This window comes from Psittacula echo (genome assembly GCF_963264785.1).
Source record: "Psittacula echo genome assembly, chromosome: 1".
NCBI classification, from domain to species: domain Eukaryota; kingdom Metazoa; phylum Chordata; class Aves; order Psittaciformes; family Psittacidae; genus Psittacula; species Psittacula echo.
Window position 1 is genome coordinate 164,669,706 of NC_137735.1, and position 21,702 is coordinate 164,691,407.

At 44.5% G+C, this 21,702-nt stretch overlaps 1 protein-coding gene across 3 annotated transcripts in view; it reads right to left on the reverse strand.

Moving 5' to 3' along the window:
* Window positions 1–549: 549 nt before the first annotated feature.
* PRKCQ (protein kinase C theta) overlaps window positions 550–21,702 on the reverse strand; it is a 65,229-nt gene continuing 44,076 nt past the window's right edge. For all 3 annotated transcript variants that reach the window (XM_080622846.1, XM_080622847.1, XM_080622848.1), the window contains 6 exons: window positions 17,517–17,608; window positions 15,208–15,270; window positions 11,079–11,217; window positions 7,083–7,271; window positions 3,900–4,028; window positions 550–2,430 (listed from right to left, as the gene is read on the reverse strand). In XM_080622846.1, the coding sequence (XP_080478972.1) occupies window positions 2,275–2,430; window positions 3,900–4,028; window positions 7,083–7,271; window positions 11,079–11,217; window positions 15,208–15,270; window positions 17,517–17,608 (768 nt within the window). In that variant the 3' untranslated portion in view covers window positions 550–2,274. The remainder of the gene's footprint in view (window positions 2,431–3,899; window positions 4,029–7,082; window positions 7,272–11,078; window positions 11,218–15,207; window positions 15,271–17,516; window positions 17,609–21,702) is intronic.

A 21,702-nucleotide genomic window follows, 5' to 3' on the forward strand; every position in this document is an offset into this window, starting at 1 on the left:
TGTCTTCCCTCTTGGGGTGTCCCTGCATTGGTGTTAAGCACAAACCACTGTGCCATTGCAAAGGAAACATCCGTAACAGCCATTTAAAGTGGGATACTGCCAATCTTCACATGCTTAGAAATGCAATCTCTAGTCTGGATCAGGCCATCCAGACGCCACCTATAGCACGTGGACAGTGTCTCAGGACTTGGCTGATCCAGCCTCATTCAAGTGTCAAAGGAAGATGGTCTGAATCACCCTCTAACAGTAATGACTTCTGCACATCTGGCTCTGCAACCCCTTTGAGATATCAGACCCCATTTACAGCCATTTCACCTTCCGGTAGTAAAAAAGAACATTTTACTCTCTTCTTGGTACCTTTGCAAGCACCAAGTGCTTGTTACAGATACTGATCGATGAAGTAGTTACAGTTGCTCAAATGCTTGCTGATCCTGTGTATGTATAGGTTCAAATTCCCTTGAAGAACATTCCCCGGAAAGTGCAGCACCATTTCAATGGCTTTTCTAAGCACTTCTGTTCTTTGCTCCTATTTAATCACTTCAAAGCCCATTTTCCAATTGTACCCAATGTTTTATTAAACTGTACAAACAGCACTGGTATTTAAAAAACCCACATTAACCATTCTAACTAAACACGGTGACCAGCTGCACAAACTGAGCACAGATGCCCCCTGAGTTTCAGACAGCACAAACTGGGATTTCATGAGAGTCACTGGACTGAAACCTTGTTGACGTTAGGCACTTCTTCCGATCTTGGTCCTGAAGGACTCAATGCTTGCGGTCACTGCCAGCAATATCCCAGCACTGCCTGCAAGGCTGCGTTCATCCTGGTGAGAGATCCAAGGTGATAGCCTGGTCAGAAAGGCACCTCTGAAGGGAATCTGGTTTTGGGATCACCTTCTTGAACTTCTCTTCTCCATGGACTAGATGGATCGGTGCAACGAAGCTCCAAATGTATACATGTCAATTAGAGCCTAACAACTTGGGTGACTGCCTAAGTCTAAGCTATGACAGAACCCTCTATTTGGGCTTTGACAAGCAGTAACTGGGCAGTTCTACATCCCTCCAACCTCAGAAAACAGCACATCTTTATTTAAAAGGATCCCGTGACGAAAGGATCACAGAAAAGACTTTTAAAAACTCATCTGCATTTCCATAGACTGCAAAGGGATAGAACACAGCAAAATGCCATGAGGTGAAGAACAAGATCACCCTCACCTGATGCGCTGTCCTGCCCTGTGACTGTTGGGTGCAGCTTGTGGACCCGTGTCCATCATATATGCCAAAGAGCTCAGACACCATATAGGGCAAAAGAAAGTATACCAGCCTTTGCAAGGACCGATTACTACCTTTCAAGTGAAATATACCAATGCTGTGCTGTTTTGCTACACTTTGTTTGTGTAGTAAACTCAAACTACAATGGTTTGAGGAAACCTCTTCCACGTTTAGGATGAAACTCCAGAAAGCCCACTCCAGGTTTTGCTGAGTCTGTGCAAGGACAGTTAAAGCTTTAAAACAGGGGCTCTCAAGGCTTTCTGCTGGACTGCAATTTCACATCCTTCCTGCTCAAGTCCTATGTGTAAACCACTGGCTTTCTGCATCGATCTTGACATTGCCATGGCGATGCTCTTCTTTTGGGGTTGAGTCTTTAGCTCCAGTGCCTCTGATTGAGATGTACAAATGCTGGAATGGGCACCTGCAAAGTGTCTTTGTCCCAGCAGAGCAAAATCGAACCCCAACACTTGTGAACATTACTTGTGTAGGGAGCAAAATTGCTTCTTAAAACTGTGCATACATGCACAATTCCACACATGTACAAATGGAGGTTACTGAAACATCCAGCCCAAAGTCTTCCCAGATACCTTCAGAAACCTTCAAGCAAACCACTTGCCCTTCAGAAGAAGGTGGGTTTAGGTGCGAATTGCAGAAATGGGCACTGACATCACCAGAAACTCAAACATAGTTGTTTTTTTCTTACAGAGAAACCCACTGGCTGTGTATACAAGTAGTGAGGAACAGGTTTTGGCACCTCCTCTTCTTCAGATGCTCTCAACTTCAAGAACAAGAGAGACCAAAAGATACCACAAAGTAACTTCGTCAATAATGAAGGGTAGCTGGCATCTGCTATGGACTGGAATAAACTGGAAGCCTCCAGGCATGGTACAAACTTTCATTGAGGTGTTTTTCTGGAGGGTTCTTGGTAGAAACCACCATGCACAGTCTTCATGTGGCAGAGTGTTTACCGTTAAAGACAGTTCTTTCAGTAAGGCAGACCTCAGCACAGTATCTTCTCCATTTTAGGGTTCACAAAAGAAAAGTTGCTGAACATATTTTGGTCCATGCTGTTAATTAGTGCTCTGTCAGCACACGACAGTCTTGGTTTTTCATTTAGAAACTCCTTGTCAAAGTTGCTGCAGTCACTTGGAGATTTCTTCAAGAAAAGGAGACAAAAATCATGTCAAACCAGTAATATCCAGATCTTCATTACAATGGTACTGGTCCTATCAGGCTGCTTCCTATAGGCTCAGCTTAACTAGCTGGGAGCAAGCTCAGCTCAGCCAGGGAACCTGAAATGCATTTCTCTTGGCCTTTTGTGCAATGATTAGTTGCTCCAGCCCAAATGAGGCACAGTAAGATATGAAACTGCAGTGAACTTCATAGAATCCCAGACTGGTTTAGGTTGGAAGGGACCTTAAAGCTCATCCAGTTCCAACCCCTGCCACGGGCAGGGACACCTTCCACTAGAGCAGCTTGCTCCAAGCCCCTGTGTCCAACCTGGCCTTGAACACTGCCAGGGATGGAGCAACCACAGCTTCTCTGGGCACCCTGTCAACCTCTGTCTGAGCTCTTAATATCCAGCAACCACTGCTAATCACTTGCTCATTACAATCCTATTGAAGTAGTAATGGGAATAAATATTACATAGGAGGCACTGAGACTGTGATCCGTGAATTCTGCCAGGCAGGGATGCTGAAGCTTTGTAACACAGTGGATTAGACCCATCAATTAAATAACACCTGTGAAAGACTGTAAAATGAAAGCATGATGCACTTGTCAAATTAAATTTTGTTATTGTTGTTAATTGGAATTTGATAGTTTATTATGACTATTATGAATAGTCAGGAGGATCCTGACTTAGCCAATCACCTCATTATCTGAAGTGCTTTTCCTTCTTTACCTTCTGCAGTACAATGAAAGATAATCCTGACAGAATGGGCTGTACTTATGTGTTTAAGTGAAGGTGTTTAAAGTGGCATCCAGACCCATTCTATGGTAACTGAGAAAATGAGTAATTTATGGTTTCTCAGGTGTGGGCATGCCAGACTTGTGCTTATAGCCATCACATAATAGTAGTCATGATGCACAGGTCAGGCAGCCCAGCCAATAAACAAACTCACAGTGAGTAAGGCTGTAGCAGATCTAAATTGTATATGGTTTCAGCTGCTTGTGTCTGAAGTACATTACATACTGACAGCCTCTGAACAATTTAATCTGTATTTGGACATTAAAGTGAGAGTCGACACTTTCCATTCTGCCTGCCCAAGATCAAGGTCCTGCATCTACTTTTAGACAGAGAGACTACTGCATGTGCAGGGCAACTCCGGAAGATAACTCTGAAAGTTTGAGGGCATTCTGAAAGCCTTCACGAGGTGCCTAAAGCTGTTCCAATGTAAAGCAGACATTTAGTCACCTTTAAAACACTGACTCCATGAATCTAAACAGGATTTGAGGTCTCTGACATTAAAGACCCATGCCTGAAGATTTTGACAGTGCCCCTAAAGAGATGGTTTATAACATTACTGTGGGTCTTGGTATGTCCTGGGGGGTTTCAATATTTGGGGAACGAATGATTTAGGAAGAAAGACATAAGATGGGTGGAGTTTGAAGAAGCATCCTTACCACTCTTGGTTTGAAAGGAGGCTCCATCCTTCTTTCCTCTAAAGCTTCCCAGTTTATTTCCCGGAAGAAGGCATGCTGGCGGATGTTTCCTCTTGCTCCCAGTCTCCTCTCAGGTTCTCTCACAAAAAGCTAGAATGTGGAAGAGAAGTAACTTAGTCTTTTATCAATAACATTGTAGTCATTAGGACAGTGCTACCAGATAGGGTCTCAGACTTCAAACTCAAGCACGGTTGGTGAGAGTGTGGACTTTTCTACCTTACTGCATTTCTGATTGGGGAACCAATTTGGGTTCGAAGATGAAAATGCCAAAACTAAGAGACCTTTGCAGGAGAAAGAGGACAATTTGCTGCAGCAGCAACAACATGCGCATCTGAGCATGTTGAGCTCGCAAATATGCAGCTACACAGGTGAAATATTGCACTTGTAAATGTTTGTTTGCACAATTTCTTGTTATCAGAAATAGTTTTATGGTTTAAATATAAGCATGATTTGTGGCAAATACTATGTGGGATTGCATTCATCTCCTACAGCCTTGGACACTTGGACTATCAGGATTTGACACCTAATAACTAATAAAGAAAAACAGTCATCTTTTAGATGCAAATCATCTGACCTCCTTTACACACTTAAAGATGAGATAAAAGACACCCTGGAAGTGCTTGCTTCTCTCCACTGACCAGCTCAGATGCTGACAAAGTCTTCTTTGTTAAAAGACTCCCAATTCAGACAGCTGGCTTGTGTTTGTTGCACATTGCAGGCTACAAGTCTGGTGGATGACTAATTCTGCTTAAGATGATAGGGAAAAGCTAGAAGTGGAGCATATCTTCTCACCATCAGCTACATGTAGGTGTGAGCTCACTCTTCAGTTCAGAGTAAACACAGCCTGTTTTGCCATAGATGTTTTTATGGTGATGCAGGAGCCATTTAGCTCTGGAAGCAGTGAAGTGGGTTTGGGGGAGAGTTTCAGGAGTGCTGAATGCTTCAGAGTCCTCTTACAGTGTGTGAGCAGGATGTTATCCTGAAGTATTGCTGTAATGGTGGGTGTGAATAGATTAAAATTCATCTTTACATCTGCAGCTGGCCCATAGAGCACCAGATTCTGTATCCCTCAAGTCAATGGAGAGGAATAATGGCAACACTTGACAGCAGGGGACCTGGACACAGCCAATATGTCTAACTGCAGAGATAAGGGCAAATCTTCAGAAGTACTTTACTATGGGAGTTCATCTCAAAATGCAGTTGGGTTACATACAGTAGAAGTTGCTTGCTACTCTATTCAGCCAAGAGTGAGCATACAAGAGATACCACTCAGCCAACACAAATAGAAATATCTAATGCCAAAAGTGGCAGCAAAATAATCTGGTGTATGGACCATTGAGGGCCAGACTGGAAAAAACCCCAAGCATTGGGCTTTTGTTAACACTGTGGGCAAAGCTTCACCAAAACTGGAGTATTCTACAGGCAACTAATACACAGCAATGCGGAGTCCATAGGTTAAATTCTGTGCTGATAATTGTCGTGTTTTAAGCACTAAGGCATTAAGCAAGGTGGAGTATGTAATTATCCAGAGCCAGTGGCAATGAGAATAGCCCTTAATGGAGTTTTTTCCTAAGCCAGGAAGTTCATTGATTGCTATAGAGGTGATTACTGTCTCTAATCCTGACAGAAGTACAGGTCGGTTGTACAGAAAGACGGCAGTGTATGTCCCACACACAGACATTCAAAATATCTTCCTGCAAAACTGCTTTTGATTGTTTTCATTATCATTTTATAGTGATACTTGAACACCAGAGCCCTGCTGTGCACTGCACCGATGCTAGCATCTGAAAGGGGCCTACAAGGATGCTGGGGAGGGACTCTTCATCAGGGACTGCAGTGACAGGACAAGGGGTAACGGGTTCAAACTGAAACAGGGGAAGTTTAGATTGGATCTAAGGAAGAAATTCTTTACTGTGAGGGTGGTGAGGCACTGGAATGGGTTGCCCAGGGAAGTTGTGAATGCTCCATCCTTGGCGGTGTTCAAGGCTGGGTTGGACAGAGCCTTGGGTGCCATGGTTTAGTGTGAGGTGTCCCTGCCCATGGCAGGGGGGTTGGAACTGGATGATCTTAAGGTCCTTTCCAACCCTAACTATTCTATGATTCTATGATTCCTGTTCTCCATTTTTTGGTAGTGGAATGCTCTATGTTGTCCTGTCACTTTGTAAATGCAGAAGTGAAGGTAGGGACCGTACATCAAATATAACCAAAATCTTATGAGGAACAAGCTACCACACATCAGCTGAACCATTATAACACTGCACATGCTCTCTTACTGTGCTCCCTCTTGAGTTACAATGCCTTAGCTTAGATCATGTTCAACATCAGCCCAAAGCCCAACGGAGGGGAGGGAACTTGTTAGACCGGTTGTGACTTCATTGCATTTCTTTTTTGCAACTCTAGAATAATTTGCATGCCAAAGCCAGAAAGGCTACAGTGCTAGATGGCATGGAGCTGAGAAGGAGGAAATGGAAAAATCAGTGTATTAATGGAAGGGAACCTAAAAGAGGAGGAGGATGCCCATTAGAGGGAAACAGAAGAGTGCTCTACTCAGACAGGACACTATGCATTACTGTGTAAGAGATCCAAAGGGCCAGAAATCAGATGACATGGTGCTACTAGCTTGAGCAGCTCTGCCACTTCAGGACATGGCTCAGGCTTTGTTTGCTTGCTCTTTAGCTCAGTGCAAAGATGCAAAATATCCTCTACTAAAAATCAAGCTGAACACCAAAGCAATCTACCCTGCATGTCCTCATATCTAAGGCACAAGAACTGCTTCAAAGCCAAAGTTATTGAGGAAGTCACTGTAACCCCTAGTTTGAAGCATGGCAGAATAACTTTTCCAGGATTTAACATGCTTTGTGCCTCGGGCATTTCTCTGCAAAGAAACTGATCTCTGCTGGTACCTGATACCCTGTGATCCTATGTACTGGATGCAAGAAGGCACCATCACAACTCCGGAGAAAGAAGACACAAAGACAGCCTCCTGACTTAGGTCAGGTGTGCTTTTTGATCTACAGACAATAAAGTGATTCTCTCTGGGCCTATCACACTAAAGGTGTTTCTCTAAACAACAGCTGAAGATGCACAAATCAGAGATGATAGCTGTGGCAAAAAGACTTTCATTCCATGTGTGGTAATCCTTACCTTCAGCAAAATGTCCTTTGCGTCTTTGTCAAGCCAGCGAGGGTAGAATGGGTTATCCATGCGGATAGACTGGAAAAGCTCCTCTTCATCTTGGCCGTGGAAAGGAGACTGGCCAATAAGCATCTCATACAGGAGGACACCAAAGGACCACCAGTCAACGGAGGTGTTGTACTTCTGCCCCAGCAATATCTGCCCAAAGAGAGGAGTAACAAAGTCAGATGCAAAAGGTCTGTGAGGAGTATTTCAACTTCAAAAGGGTGGCCAGACCCTGACCTTCCAACTGACTTTGCACTGAGAGGGATAGCAGAGATGCTTCCCTCTGCCTGAAGCATGAGCCAGAGCATCTACTGGTGGTGCACAGGCTGGGATTCAAGGAACTCCATCCAAATCACAGCCACCTCTGGGTGCCTAAACAGTCCTTCACACTGCAGATAACAGGTTGAATGTATCTCTGAAGTTACATGAATGAACCCCTGGCTACCAGGGAGGTCTCAAACCTAAGAAGTGAGACAAGTCATCTTTGGCCTGCTCTCCAAGTTATTCCAAGGATTCAAATAAGGTTTGTGAGAGCCAAGAAGACAAATGGTAAGGCATTAGCATTTTGGGACTGACTTAACTCACACTGTATTTTAAGATCACAAATGTGGCAGTGTAAGGGTACTGTAGGGCTATCAGTCAGTGAAATGGTGTGAAGCTGCCCCAGCAAAACCTGCCCCAGGAAAAACATGAGAAAGCAGTTGTTGATCTGCCATCTTCAGATCGGTTGAGTAGAGGATGGGAATTTGTCCTCAGTCTATCCATTGGTTTGTTCCTTTTTGTTCAGCTACAAAGTGAGGGCTACATCCAGTGTGTGGGGACCAGGGGCAAGTCAGCTGGAGTGATGACCTTCCCTAAATTGCCAGTGTGGCGGATCCAAAGCCCCCTCGTGTGTGGCTTTAGCCAAGGTGCTGAGACTGTAACAGATTATAGTGCTTGCAGCTGCATTGAAACACTGACAGCAAGTCCAGTGCTCCTGCCTCTCGTGGGAGAGATGATCCATAAACTCTATCAGTGCTTTCCATTTAGAGGTAAAATGTTTCATATGCACCCGTTGAATCTCTAAAATAAATGATGGCGCAGAAACAAAACTCTGTGCTGGTTTAGTCTTTCTCTTTTCTATGAAATAAAATCACAGATAATGGATTATCACTTGTCTCTCTCTTTTTTTCTTCTTTAGGATCAGAAAATAGCTTCTTTATTCTTAAAGAAAAGCATACTAAAGTGGAATAAAAGACAATTGCAACTTGATTGCAGAGCACGTTTCTGTCTGCTCTTAGGCAATACAAATCCAATTGATTTGAAGAGATTGTCAGCAGTGATGTAACCTAGATCAGAATCGAGCCCTTGGTGCACAGTAAAAGATCAATGAATTACAGTGGAGAGGGGAAAAACCAAAAGCTTTAAAAGCTATTTGGAAAGTACCAATATCCATCAGGAAAACACTAACATCGGGAAATGAGATCTTGAAAGGCAAATAAATGGATTTCAGAAGTGATGTCAGACATGATGCATGGATGACTCTTACGGTCTTCTCTGAGGTGAAAAATGTTTTCTTTGGCCCCAATTTGCCAACTAATTAGTCAAAGCCTCTCCATAATAAGATCTATCATTGTGTGAAGTCACCAGGTTAAGGAAGCTTTCTCCTTTCTGGAGGGATCTAGTCCAAAAGATCTAAATTTACTAGGAGAAAAAAAAAGAGAGAAAAAAAAAAGAACAAGTTTCTGTCTGTGAAGATATGGAATGAAATAAGGGGAAGCAAGGACCTTGCTATGGGCAAGCTGACGTCTGTGTCTGTGACCGCCCAATTTTATTGCGTGACTACATAGAGCCCAAGTTCAGCTTTTCTCCACCAGGTATCAGTAGACAGCAACTGCAAAAGAGGAACTGTTGGTATGGTTTTGCATGGAGCCTGGAGACTGCCTCTACGCAAACTCCAGCTTTCCTGAGACAGGGGAACGGAGTGGGACCTTTACACAAGCTACCAGCTCTGCCTTTGCCTTCTGACAGTGGGATTGAGTGCGCCCTCAGCAAGTTTGCTGATGACACCAAGCTGTGTGGTTCGGTTGATACCCTGGAGGGAAGGGATGCCATCCAGAGGGACCGTGACACGCTTGTGAGGTGGGCTGATGCCAACCTGATGAAGTTTAACCATGCCAAGTGCAAGGTCCTACACCTGGGGGGGAGCAATCCCAGGCACAGCTACAGGTTGGGCAGAGAAGAGATTCAGAGCAGCCCTGCAGAGAAGGACTTGGGGGTGTTGGTCGATGAGAAAATGAACATGAGCCGGCTGCAGTGTGCGCTCGCAGCCCAGAAAGCAACCGTATCCTGGGCTGCATCAAGAGGAGCGTGACCAGCAGGTCGAAGGAGGTGATCCTGCCCCTCTGCTCTGCTCTCGTGAGACCTCACTTGGAGCATTGTGTGCAGTTCTGGTGTCCTCAACATAAAAAGGACATGGAACTGTTGGAACAAGTCCAGAGGAGGCCACGAGGATGATCAGGGGCTGGAGCACCTCCCGTATGGAGACAGGCTGAGAAAGTTGGGGCTGTTCAGCCTGGAGAAGAGAAGCTGCATGGAGACCTCAGAGCAGCTTCCAGTATCTGAAGGGGGCCTACAAGGATGCTGGGGAGGGACTCTTCATCAGGGACTGCAGTGACAGGACAAGGGGTAACGGGTTCAAACTGAAACAGGGGAAGTTTAGATTGGATCTAAGGAAGAAATTCTTTACTGAGAGGGTGGTGAGGCACTGGAATGGGTTGCCCAGGGAGGTTGTGAATGCTCCATCCTTGGCGGTGTTCAAGGCCAGGTTGGATGAGGCCTTGGGTGGCATGGTTTAGTGTAGGGTGTGGGTTTGGAACTGGATGATCTTAAGGTCCTTTCCAATCCTAACTATTCTATGATTCTATGATTCTATAGCTCAAGCTCAGCCTGGCCTTGATACAACTCCATCATGTTTAGTTTTAGAGCCTCCTTCACCAGGAGACAACTTGTGCTCCAGGGATGGATTTGTGCGGCGATGTGAGGTGCTCTGGCATTGTGCTCAGACAAAGCAGAGAAGCAGGTAATCCAAACCCCAGAGTCAAGAAGTCAGTTCCCACTTGTCTTCCAGACAGCAATGCCTCTCCTAACTGCTGGCATTTAGAAACTGAAAATCAGGATGTATGGCCACCCTCCTGTTTATGCCTCCAAACATCTCCATCCCTTTTACCAGCAGCCATTAGCTGGTTTTTGTCTAGGCAGACCTTCAAGCCTGTGCTCAGTTTCAAGGTTATACCACAGAGCATATAGCGTCTTATTCAGCTCTGGGAGGATGCTCTCAATACAGGCTGTGATTTCAGCCAGCTGAGAACCTGTCTGGGTAAGAAAGAAGTCCAAGCTTACGAGTGCTATCCCAATTCAAGCATCAGAGCATATCCCAAGGGGAAGGTGAACCCCAATCTCTGCTTTATTATGGATGTAGCCTCTCTTTGTCTATAAGGTGGTCAATCAATGAGGAGGGAGAATCAGGTCCAGATGGACATTCTATCCCACCTTTCTCTATTTTCTCTCTTAGGTTATGATGAACATCATGCTTTAAAAGTCCCCACAGCTTCCTACCAGCTATAAAGGAGCCTTTATAGCCATTGAAGCCGCCTACTGTTAGCTTGCTAGGGAACATGCTTCCCATTCTTCATGCTGTTCCTGTCTCTGAATTTCAGGAACTACCTCTTGAAGCTTCTTCGGCCATGGCCCAAACTGAATTTCCATGAAGCATTCTGACTCTTAAGTCAAGCACCACTTGCTTTCCAGGCCCATTTGCACAAAAAATGAGTAAGCCACACAAATATGCAATGCCAGACAGCAACACAGACTCTGAGTCAAACTGAAATCCAGCTTCCAGCCTGGAACTGCTCAAAAGCAGGTCAGACATGTTGTCTGTCCCACAGCATCTTGCTGACCTCCCTTGGACCCCACACCTACCTCAGGAGCGATATAGTCAGGAGTCCCACAGAAAGTGCTTGTCTTTGCATCTCCAAACATGTTCTCCTTGCACATCCCAAAATCAGCGATCTTGATGTGCCCCTCATTGTCCAAAAGGACGTTGTCTAGCTTCAAGTCTCTGTTGAGGAAGAGAAGGAAACCCCTCCTTTAAAGTGTTATGAAGCCACACAAGTTATTTGAGCAGGTTCCACATTAACTTGCTATGCCCTTCTATGTAGTGCCTATAGGGTGCAATCACAGGGGAAGGCTGAGGGTTGAATGAGGGGCTGCTTTCTTGGACTTCAACATCCCTCTTTCTCATTCCTCCCATCCCAGCACTGATCCATTTGCTGGAGATGTTACCCAAGATATCTCTTACAAGCTGCCTCCTTCAAGGATGCAGAATACTGAAGCCAGTATGTGCTTCTGCCCTAACAGCCTGGAAAGAGTGAGCAAGAACGGACCAGCTAATGCTCATTTTCTCCTTCCCTGGAAGTCTCAGTACTCTCTTTGGAGCTTCTACTAGATCTCAGTGCAGGCTGTACAAATGTTAGAGTAAGTAGGGATACACAAGCCCTGCACGGCTTGCAGAGGGTCAGAAGAATCCCAGATATCAGCAAAATACCCACCACCTTTTCACCTCTGTGCTGCACTATCTGAGACCTGGGGGTTTACAAAGCCCTTCAAACATAGCTGCCCATCTGTTGGCAGAGGTTTCAGGCTCTGAGCTACTGTGGGAAGCAAAGAGGTCAGAGAGAGGTAAAAAAGGAAATGCACAGAGAAGGAAATAAAAGCAAGTGAGCTGATGAATCATGGCCATTGACAGAGAACAAAGAGGGCCTCATGTGGGAACAACATGAAAGGAGAGAAAAGCATGTAAAGAAAGAAAAAGGCAGAAAGAAAGGAAGGCTGGCATGGCTTCTATGGTAAATGTTTTATATCTTATCTACCAGTTTAGCTTTTCATTGAAATAATGACTCAGGGAGATGTTTGGATCGGTGATGCCGCACTTCACCTGGGATCTAGGTAGCATTTGGGTCACCTGGTCTTAGAGCACCCATGTTCCTGCACTGCCTATCCCATGCTGTCAATCACTGCTCCTTCTCAGGGCTCCCAAAGCACCCAGACGCAACATTTGCTCGTGCCCTCAGCTGAGGATATAATTGGTCTTTTCCAGCCTCTGCTGGTTCACAGCCTGCACGCATTTTCTACCTCTCAGGCAAGAGTCCTAACCACAAGGCTGGTATATGGCTACCTCCTGATGATAACTGTTTCACAATGTGTTTTTGTTTTCCAAAATGGCTTTGACTCCCTCGAGTAAGGTAGTTTCTAATGCATGATGCTCCTGAGATGATCACCTACAGCTGCAGGAAAGATGGTAGCTCTTGCCTCCCTCTGTGCAAAGCTCCTTCAGCCAGATCCCAGTCAGGGTGGGAGACCTCATAGTGTCTACGCACTAAATTCTCGTCATGGGGCAACTGTTTGTTGCTGCTAGAATATGGCTCAAGAAAAAGGGGGAGTCATCAATCAAAAAGAAATATAAAGACAAATGAGACATTTGCCTTCCAAGTTGCAGACACTCGTGTTGTCACAATTTCCAGCTGGAATGACTTATTTTAGTTACACCATTGAGATCAATCTCTGGCTGCCAGCACTGCTTTTATTCATCTGGAAGATCGAAGCAAAACAGAAAACCCATCACCTACAGTTTGCTTTCATTATTTTGATGAGTCTCAAACTCATTGGCTCCAGGGATTGGAGTTTCTGCCAAAAAAGCCTCAGCTCATTCATTAACATTTAAGCCAACATTTCAAACGTGGGTGCATGAGACGGAACAGCTGGATTCATTATTCTTACTACATCACAAGTGATGTAGCAGCAAAAATTATTTCTATTCCTAAGTGCTTAGTTAGCTCTGACTGAGATACTCATGACTGCGTGCTCAGCTGACCTTGTTGTTATTGTCTTCAATGAAAAAAAGGGAAAAAGGAGTAGGACTGGTTAAATGTTTTCTCTCAAACCTCGATACTCAAAGCAATGCCACACCGACTCCTGGGAACGAGCTATTTCTTTCCTATCATTATGATACTCTATGACTAGATATCCCAATTTACCCACATTTCTTGAGGCTCCAGACTCTAAACATCTCTCTCCTTTCATGAGGAAATGGGCCACAAATCCTGACACACCACTGGTTTAGCAATTCTGAACAAAAATGTGAATTATAAACAAAACATTCAGCATTAACAATCCCGACACAAAGTCACAATGTCACAGAATCATAGACTGGTTTGGGTTGGAAGGGACCTTAAGATCATCCAGTTCCAACCACCTGCCATGGGCATGGATGCCTCACACTAGACCATGCAGCCCAAGGCTCTGTCCAACCTGGCCTTGAACACTTCCAGGGATGAAGCATTCACAGCTTCCTTGGGCAACCCATTCCAGTGCCTCACGACCCTCAGTAAAGAACTTCCTTATATCTAACCTGAACTTCCCCTGTTTCAGTTTAAACCCATCACCTCTTGTCCTATCACTACAGTCCCTGATGAAGAGTCCCTCCCCAGCATCCTTGTAGGCCCCATTCAGATAGATGACTGCCTATTTTATGGCAGGGAAGGGTTTTATGGACTGGAGTAAGTCCTCCTCCAGTGACAGATCAGCTATTGTCCTCAGTGAACGCTTGGCTAAATATGCAGCAATGTACTGGTTTGTCTCTGATAATGCAGATCTATTTAATCAAGTTTTCTGAGAAGTCTGAGCAGAAATGACAGACATGGCAAAGTGATCTTGGCACTTCAGTCATCCAGAAGAATAATTGGAGCTGGAAACTTGCTTGAATCACAAATATCATCTTAGCTTAATACCATTGATATTGATTGCATGTTTATGCAATCACCATCATTGGTCAATAAACACTATAAATGGCTCCCACATGAGTACTAATAATGCATAATAAGGTGAGTTATGTAAATTGAAGCTCGGATTTTAATGGGAGAGTGGATTGTAAACAAGTCATTCACTTTTAGCGTTCGTTCTAATGTTGAAACTACATGACAAACATTGAAATAAGCTCATTTTGGTTTCAGCAAACATTACTGTTCTAGTGAGCTTTCTCAATTGTTTGTGACAAGCTATTTGCTTCCTGCTTTTACAGAAGCCTGCAATGTAGTAACCAACTTCTGCAATAAAGATGAGTTGGACTAGAGCTCCCCAGAAACTCAGTCCCTCCTTTTGGCCATGGGAAAGCAGACTGTGGCCTGATTTCTGCAGCCCTTCTTGCTCTTGTCTTGTCTCTGCCCTTTTCTATAGGTTTGAAGCACAACACTTGTGCATTAGACTAAAGCATCTGTGCGTAACTTTGATTCTCCTAAGGAAGTCAAGCAGAAGCTGGAATGGATGGGTTTGCAGTAGAGGACTTCTTGGGATTTGACAGATTGATGCATTGTGGAGTAAGTTCATACCAGTAACTTTGGGAAAGGACTTTTCTGTCTGAATGCAGCTGTAATGACCCACCTAATCCCCATTGGCTCCCTGTAAAGCCTGATGGTAGAAATGGGCATTTCTCACACACACTCACAAAGGCTTGATGAACCTAAAAAGGCCCCCTCCTCTCTGCTAGCTACAAGAAGAGTTTGGGCAGCTAGCTGAGATTCATGGTAGGTGAGACAAAACCCATCTCCCCATGGAACTGTGCACAACAGACCCGCTAATAACCTCAAAATGAAGGTATATCACTGTCTTCCTGCTGTTGTTACTTAAGCTGAGATTGTCACCACTGATCAGCATAGCGGATGTACCAAATTCCTCATGGCTAGCTTTGACCTTCATATACGGAAAGCTTAAACTGAGTGCCTGTGCTGGGTGCTGTATGAATGACTCAGTGTAAATGCACTAAAGCACTTGCTTTTAATGTTAACTGAAACAGGGCTGGGTTTTCTAAAAGGACTCAAAACTGCCTTTTCTACACTCTCCCTTCCAAATAAAACAGCCAGACTCTGTAAAAAGGAAATCTGCATAGAAATGCAATATCAGTAAGTACATCCAAGAAGCAGTCTCTCTGTTTCCATTAGTGCTTTCAGGGAAAGCAGGAAATTTTAATATATTAGACACTAAAGAGTAAAATTACCTGTAAATTATGCCCTTGGAATGGAGGAATTGGAGGCCACATATGATTTCAGCAGCATAAAACCTGAGTGAGAGAAGGCACAGGTTAGAACAGATGCTTCTCAACAGGCGTTTTCAACTAGACCCAGAAAGATGGAAGCTTGGTCTCAACAGAAGCCAACATTCCATTAAGTTCTCAGAAGGTTTGGAATGTCTCTAGAAAACCTGGTGTAACTGGGTTTTACAGGTAGCTGATGGATGATGTGAGGATCCCAAAAGCGTGCCACATGGCCCAGCTCCCGCTGGAACCACTTGGGGTAATGGTAGACACCTGGAGCCTACTCGTCTTCAGGGATTTGGAAGGCATTTCTTTTTACATGTAACTGACTCTGAGGACATGTCCTTCCATCCCAAGACTGTCTCCGTATCAACTGTAGAGCGAAAAACAACCATCCAGTTCCTATTGTTTACCCTTCCTTGCCTCAAGCTATGGCCCCCAACACAATGAAGCCAGACCTCGTGGTGTCTGTATCTATGCACTGATTTACATAACCAGAGTAAATCAATGAGTTAGTGATGCACCAGGCAGTAAACTGCAAATTACAGTTAATGCCTCAGACCTCAGAAGTAAAGCTGTAGTTTTTCATGCTCAGTATCTGCACAAACAGTGGAGTGATCCCAGCAATGGGCAGGCTGGTGGGCATCTGGGTTTGGGGACCACCGGCATTCTCCTTGCCTTGTCAAAGAGACCTCTCTGCAGCTCAGATTTATGACTTGCTGTTGAAAGTTTACCGGAGACATGAACTACCCAGCAGCGTGGTAGCCTTTCTCTGGGGTCTTTTTGAGCTTGAGATCTTTCTTCTCCACACATTTCCACTGGAAGAACAACACCACATCCTGCTGCAAAGGGGCAGTATAAGGTTGAAGCATTATTGTGCAGTGAATATGCTCTCCCAGTAGGGAATGTAATCACAGGATCCTGAGCCCCTCCGGTGATGCTTCCTCAGTCTTCAGTGCATTGGACCTTAATTCTGAACATTCAAATGCTTTTGAAAGAAACCATTACATCAAACACTGATTTCAATGCGGGTTTAGTTTGGGTTTTTGAATTATTAAATAAAAATCTAATTCTTGTAGTGGTTTCAATATTGACTTTCAAAATACCTTTTGCTTGCAGAAGGATTTAAAGCCCCTTTCATTTGTTCTAATTCTTCTATTTACTTTCATCAAAGATAAATACATTTTTAATTTGCTGTTGGTGTATTCATTTTTTGTTTAAATTTACCTTTTGCACTTTCAATAAGTTTTATCTCTTCCCCTTGCTTCCCCCCCCTTGAACCTTAAAGGGGAAACAAGAAAATCCCATTACTTCTAGCAAACAGCTTCACCTCTGATCACTGGAGCGGGAACCTCAGCTTAAGCAGGTCCCGCAGCTTGGCTACAGGCCACCTGTGTTGTAAAAGAACAAGATATCTGGTTCCACAGATGGCTGAAAATGCACCTGTGGGGTTTCTTTAATGATGGCACAGCTGGGGTGGAGGTTGGGTCCACGATGTCATTATTTGGGCCTCCAAGTACAGGCTGAGCAAGAACACAAGGAGTAACAAGGAACAACCCCAGATTCACAGCAGATACTGTAGGTTGCTTTATAATAACCCTCATCTATAGGCCATGGAGATAAGATATTAGGCATGCTTGGGGCTGTTTACAGATGATGGAGGCACTTCCAGAGGTTAGGCCCCAGGTGGACTGAATGGTCCTTCTGGATGCCCTCTCTGTTTGAGGGACTGCTGCCCTGGGAAGGGGACTAATCCAGCAAACAGGGCAGCCTAAGGGAGAGAAGGAGGTCCCTGGTTTTCAGGCTTAAGGAAAAGCCTGCAGGCAGATGCAATGTTGATGAGCAGCATCTGCAACTCTCCCAGACAGAAATAGCTTCCTTGGTTGACCGTGAATATAAATCAAGGGCACGTCTGATTGAAATCAACTGTGTGGATGGGCTCTAAAAAGCCTTCTGTGGAAGGAGAAAGAGGACAGGGAGAAGAAGTGACTTGCTCCAAACCCATCGTTGAGTTGGGGTGGTGAACATGGTGAACTGCATGTCTGATATGTTCAGTTTTGACATAGATGGGATAAGGAATGATTTCACTTCCAGCACAAGCATTATCTCCGCTTTGCAGTTGGGTAAGGTGTAGAGAGGTCAAATGATGTGCCCAAGGTTTCCTCTGCAGGACAGTAGCAGAGCTGGGAATAAAATCAACTGGTATCTGCAGCTGCTGCCTTTGCTTCTCCCAACCAAATGTGTGTGACCTGCAAGTAATAATAACATCTTACGTTGCTCTAGGAAGGTCGAACTTATGACAGCTCTGGATATGGAACATGAGGTCTCCTCCATTGAGGTATTCCATGACGAAAAAGAGGTTTTCCTAGAGAATGAGACAATAAATGACAATAAAGGGTGGGGAAGGGTAAGCCAAAAATAAAAAGCCAAAACAACCCACCCAGAAAGCACTCAAAAAGAGGAAGGAAAAGACGACTGTGAGGGTTTTGGAAAGAAAGCAGTTTCTTTTCAGATTCTTCACTTCTCCTCACTGTTCTCTAAGCCCATAATGACCCTCTCTGCTCTGATTTGTACGAACTGTATTAGCAAACATAGCAAATCCACTTAATAACCAGCTGGTGCCATTGATACTTACCATCAGACCTCAAGGCTCGCTAGAAGGAGACGACTAACTCTACAGTGCTGTATAACAGAGAGACAGAACAAGCTCCCTGGGGGACTAGTGGAAGAGGCAGGAGTAAACCCCAGGTCTCCTCTGGTCCCCAGCCAACCCCAACCCCATTGTTGGAGTGATCTCAAGCTGGTGTTGCCTGAATTCCTGCACTTTTTTTTGGGTCTGACTTTTCCAAGTTATCAAAGACACTGGCCAGATGCAACAATCTGTTTTAAGTATATGCTTGATTTCAAGCTTGAAAGGGGCTCTATTAACCAAGGTAAGCTGTAAGTTGCTAGTGGGAAGATTCATGAATGAATCACATTTCTGGATGCCCATTGAGTGCTTGCAGGACAGCTAAGCTTGGAAAAAGATCCAGTCATTATCCATAGTTGCATGCAACTATCAGCAGTTTCAGCAGGGCAATGAAAAATTTCCTCCTGCTACCTAGAAATGATGAGAGATGTGTGGGTCTCTATACTGAATAAAAAGCAGAACTGATCACCAAGGTTTGCTTCCCAATCCTTGGTATACACCACACTGATCCCCTCGCTGCTCCATCACCCATAACTTCACCATCAGGTCCCTTCAGAAGCTGGAGGCTGATTCAGACCAATCCCTTCCACACTGAATTGTACCTACAAAGCAGGAGAGGGGGCTTTTTTTTTCCTGGAAGAAGAGTGTCTATGCAATGAGTTATGCTCCCAAATTAAACTTCAGTTTCAGGAATCTCAGCTTTCGTTCATAAATGCATGAATAAAATAGGATGGATGCAGTATTTCTTTTCCTCAAAAGCTTCTCTCTGTTGTGTACGCATCTGAAGCTAGTAATCTCCAGGCTATGCTGAAGTTGATGACTATCTTCCTTTTATTATCTATTGCTTGTCGCATCTTTTGGAGGGGGAAACAGCGTTCTTTTCACTTATGTTTTTAACAGTTGAAGGAAAATTTTCATCCATAAGATCTAATGTAATCATCTCTGGCAGCAAGTCGAGAGCTGGCTATTTAAAACAACAACGTTTGTTCCTTTCAAATCACAGCTGTCTGCTCTAATCTGTGCAATTTCCTTAGCCAGATCCTTTTAATTACAGTACTCTTATTTAAATGGACGTCTGGCTGGAAACCACACATGTCATCCAACAAGCACAGGACCAGAACTGGCCTCCCAGGGAATAAATATAAACTCTGCCAATAAACCAAATGGGTGCAGGTTTTCAGCTTGAAGGTCTTGCATCTGTGGAGGTCTGTGCCCATAAATCAGTTTAAGCAAGCAAGAAGGCCAAATAGAGATGGGCAATTTAGTAGTATAGAAATGCATAAATCTTGAAAGCAATCTCAGGAGCCTGCTCAGGAAAACACTTGAACAGATGCTCTTTGTGAAGGTATACAAGGAAGTGATGAGATTTAGCCAACAACAGACCAGCAGCCACATGTATCACGCCGTGATAGAAGAAATCTCATGGATCTTTATATGGGCCAGATTCAACTTCAGTTAATGGGAAGGAGAAAACCTCTGGGTTTCCCTGGAAAGTCCACTGAATTTGGCTACACCTTATCTCACATCTTTAAGTGCAGCTTAAAAAATCGTGTTTATTCAGCTGAACAAGCAATTCTGCTCTGCTTGCTCATGGATCTGAGCAACCAACTGATGCACTTATATAATTGAACTGGGGACTCGAAACTGGGCACTTTGGCAGCATCCTTCTACCACCTGAGGAAAGAAAAGGTGGACAACCTCTCAGATTAATTAGCATCCAAAGATCATTATATGAACTCCATTGCTCAACTGTCTAAAGCCATGAAGCTGAAGACTACAGACTTGACTTAGGCATGATTAATACTGAAGTTCATGGACTACCAGGTACTATAGAGTGGTACATAAAAGAAAAACAGCATCATTCTGACTTTTCTGCTCTGAGACTTGGAAGTTTCCCTTGCTTTTTCCAAAGGTCAGGTGTCTGGGATGGCCCACGGCAAAAACCTGCTCTAAGTACTCTTCATGCCCATTATGAGTAGCAAGATATAATCAAGCAGTGGAAGCTGCAATAAATCATTGCAGACAGCTTCCCAAGGCGGAGATCTGTAGAACACATTAAAAAAGAGAAGTGGCAAAACCCATACTTGAAACCACCGAAAAGCCAACTCTGTGCTAGAGACTGAAGGGCTGGAATGGCACAGAGGGCGTGTTTGCAGACAGCCTCCAACCTACACTTCCTCTTGCTCTGTGACTCCTGTCTGCTACTGTGAGGCTCTGAAGTCTGTCAGCATGTGGACCAGGCGAGAGTGGGTTAAGCGGGTATTTCTCAGGATGGTGTTATCATGCCATTATCCTCTGCAATGGTCCTAGCTCAAGGGTGCTGGGCAAACAAACAGGAATGCTGTTCCTCAGTGCTGAGACCTACACAGCTTTGAAGGAGGCTTGGGAAGAGCCCTTCACCTTCACTCTCCCTGTCTGCCGTGTGCATAGACAACAGACAACTTCCTGCTCATCCATGAGAGCATCCTCAGGTAGCAAGCGCTCAAGCCAACTTCTGGTCATGGTTCCAGACTCACATTACAGAACAGAACAAGTCTGGTCTCATGAAAGAGTTTGGGGCCATCTTTTACAACCACAGAGCTCAAGGATGGATGTAGAGGCGTTTTCTGCACTCGGCAATGGACACCACCGCAGGATAGTTGTCACTAGTTGTCTTGAGGACATCCATATATCAGCCATTCCCTACTTCTAGATCATCTTCCATGGCAGCAGATGGAATATGACAAACCTCTCCGTGGGAGGATGAAGTACTGCTCCTACAGCCATCAGAACCATGCAACATGATGTACAAAGCACAGTTAGACACACAGATATACGTCCTGCACTCAAAATAACACTGCTCCCTCATTGAGTCAATCCTGACAGATGCTGAAAGACTTGATTACTCCAAGAACTTAATTTCTTGCTCCATCAGTCCCACAACGCCTGTGCTGAGCTCCTCTCTGCAGAGCTACCTTCTCCCTCTGCCTCCCCAGGACATGGCACAGATGGAGTTAAACCAACCTGCTTCTGTTCTGCATGCAGCTGCTGTGAGAATGAATAGTCACTATCAGAGATGCTTTCAACTTTATCAACAATGAGTATAAAGCAGGCAGCATTTAAATTTATCTTTTGAAGGTACATCCTATAACAGGCTCTTAAACCCCTCAAGCCAGCTGGAAGCCCTCTAGAGCACTTTTCTGCAGAGATTTTCAGATTTGGTTTTCTTTGCATGTGAAAGAACTTGCATACATAGAAACACACCATTTAACACCATCTACTGAAAGGAAAAACTTCTTCTCAGGGTTTCCTCAGGATGAGTATGGGAATAATTAATGCAGCAGGAGAGTGTGCCTCTACTCTTATTTAAAGCAGTTATCCTGACACATGGCTGTGCATGTAGAAGGGTCCTCAGTCAGATTAAGTGACCTAACCCTACTTCATGCCCACTGAATTAGGCAGCTTTTGCCAAGAGAAAGGTTTGACACCACACAATTCCTGCTCCTGATTCTTGTCTCATGTTTTCATGCCAGCCCTGTCTGGGTGCTCATCCATAGCATAGCACAGAATCACAGAATGGTTTGGGTTGGAAAGGACCTTAAAATCATCTAGTTCCAGCCCCCTGCCATGGGCCTCACCCTAGACCATGTCACCCAAGGCTCTGCCTGACCTGACCTTGAACACTGCCAGGGATGGAGCATTCATCACTACTTTGGGCAACCCATTCCAGTGCCTCAGCACCCTCACAGTAAAGAACTTCTTCCTTATATCTAACCTGAACTTCCCCTGTT